General features: G+C 38.1%; 1 protein-coding gene across 1 annotated transcript; it reads right to left on the minus strand.

The window, feature by feature from the left end:
• Nucleotides 1-417: 417 nt before the first annotated feature.
• Nucleotides 418-1341, minus strand: LOC140152048 (uncharacterized). Its single transcript, XM_072174349.1, has one exon. The coding sequence runs from the start codon at nucleotides 1339-1341 to the stop codon at nucleotides 418-420; it is 924 nt and encodes a 307-aa protein (XP_072030450.1).
• Between the last annotated feature and the right edge of the window lie 522 nt (nucleotides 1342-1863).

Consider the following 1863-nt stretch of genomic DNA (forward strand, 5'->3'; position numbering starts at 1 on the left):
AAACTTTTGGTGCGCTGTTCCTTATGACAAGCTCGTAGCACTTACAAAGTAAAAATAAAAACATCTTAAAGTACACAAACAAAAGCCTTAAATAAATAATGTTATAGAGTACAAACCTTAAATTTACATAATACAAGGCATAAAATAACACAGGTCAACTGAGGAAATCAACGGAAACATATCATGGAAAAAGATAGGTCTTAATCGACTTTTTAAAACTTGCGATAGAAGAGGATTGTCTTATAGTGATGGGAAGTTTATTCCATTCCCGTGAAGCACATAGAGTAAATGTCCTGTCACCTGCTCTAAGGTGAGCCTTGGGATAATCCAAACGAAGAAAATCATTGACGGATCTGAGATTACGGGTTGGGTGATAAATATGGAGACAAGTGCTCAGATAATCTGGTGCTAAGTGGTTTAGAGTCTTGTAGACGTAGAGAAGCAGTTTGTAAATAATACGCTGTTGGACAGGAAGCCAATGAAGAGCAGATAACAGTGGTTGCGAATCGTGCTTATGCGAGGTACATTAAAAACAAGTCGAGCTGCCCAGTTTTGAAGACGTTGAAGACGAAGGACATGTTTATGTGGAATTGAAGACAAGAGACCATTACAGTAATCCAAACGGGACAAAACAAGTGAGCGAGCAGCATGATTACAAGTATCTTCATCAATATATTTTCGTATTCTAGTTAAATTACGTAGATGAAATGTTGTTGTCTTGCATAAATTAGTGATGTGCGTTGTCATAGACATATTTGTATCAAAAAATGAACCAAGATTACGAACTGACTCGGATGGCAAGATGGTTGAATCTCCAATTTTGAGTGAAACATTGTTGATAAAGCGTGAGTTATGAGGAGACGATGCAATGAAAAATTCAGTTTTATCATTGTTGAGTTGTAATTTGTTTTGGATCATCCAAGTTTTGATTTGATAAATGCAGTTTTGAAGTTTTGTGATAGCTTTGTCTAATTCACCAGGTATCTTAGGATTACAGGAGACATAGAGTTGGGTGTCATCAGCGTAGACATGGTAGGACACGTCGTGTTTACGAGCGATATCGCCAACAGGTAATGTGTATATTGTGTAGCCAATAGGCCCAACAATTGAACCTTGTGGTAGTCCAAATGTTGCAGTTACTGGTTGTGAAAGTTCACCTGCTACATCAACGCAAATGGACCATCCAGTGAGGTAGGACTCAAACCATTTGAGAGCAACACCTTTGACACCGAGGCGATTTGAAAGACGTGAAAGTAATATTCCATGATCGATGGTGTCAAAGGCGGCAGAAAGGTCGAGAAGCACCAATAATACAACTTGGTTCGAATCCAACGCAAACATGATGTCATTTTTTACCTTTATCAAAGCAGATTCTGTGCAAGAATGTGATCTGTAGGCTGATTGGAAGGATCAGCAAGGTTGTACAAGTTCATATGATCGGTTAATCGTGAACATGCTATCTTTTCAATAATTTTTCCAATGAATGTCAAGTTGGCAACAGGCCGGTAGTTCTTAAGGACATTCCTGTTGAGTGATGGCTTCTTCAACAGTGGTTTGATTATAGCATGTCTTGCTGCATTAGGAAAAGTACCAGTGGAAAGCGATGAGTTTATAATGTTGGTGATCAGAGTAAGAAGATGTCCGTTGCTCAATATTTCTTTTAAAAACTATGTTGGAATTGGGTCAAGTCTGCTAGTTTTGCTAGGAGATTTGCCAATAAACATTCTAACTTCCTCTTCGGTGGCAGGTCTGAGCTTTGAAAGTGCATGAAAATCGGAATGATTATCAGCAAAAGTCACATGATTAATTGTAGTACTTGTAGTAGTAACATTACTATCCAGATTTGAGCGGATTTTCACAATT

Source organism: Amphiura filiformis, chromosome 5 (genome assembly GCF_039555335.1).
Source record: "Amphiura filiformis chromosome 5, Afil_fr2py, whole genome shotgun sequence".
NCBI classification, from domain to species: Eukaryota; Metazoa; Echinodermata; class Ophiuroidea; order Amphilepidida; family Amphiuridae; genus Amphiura; species Amphiura filiformis.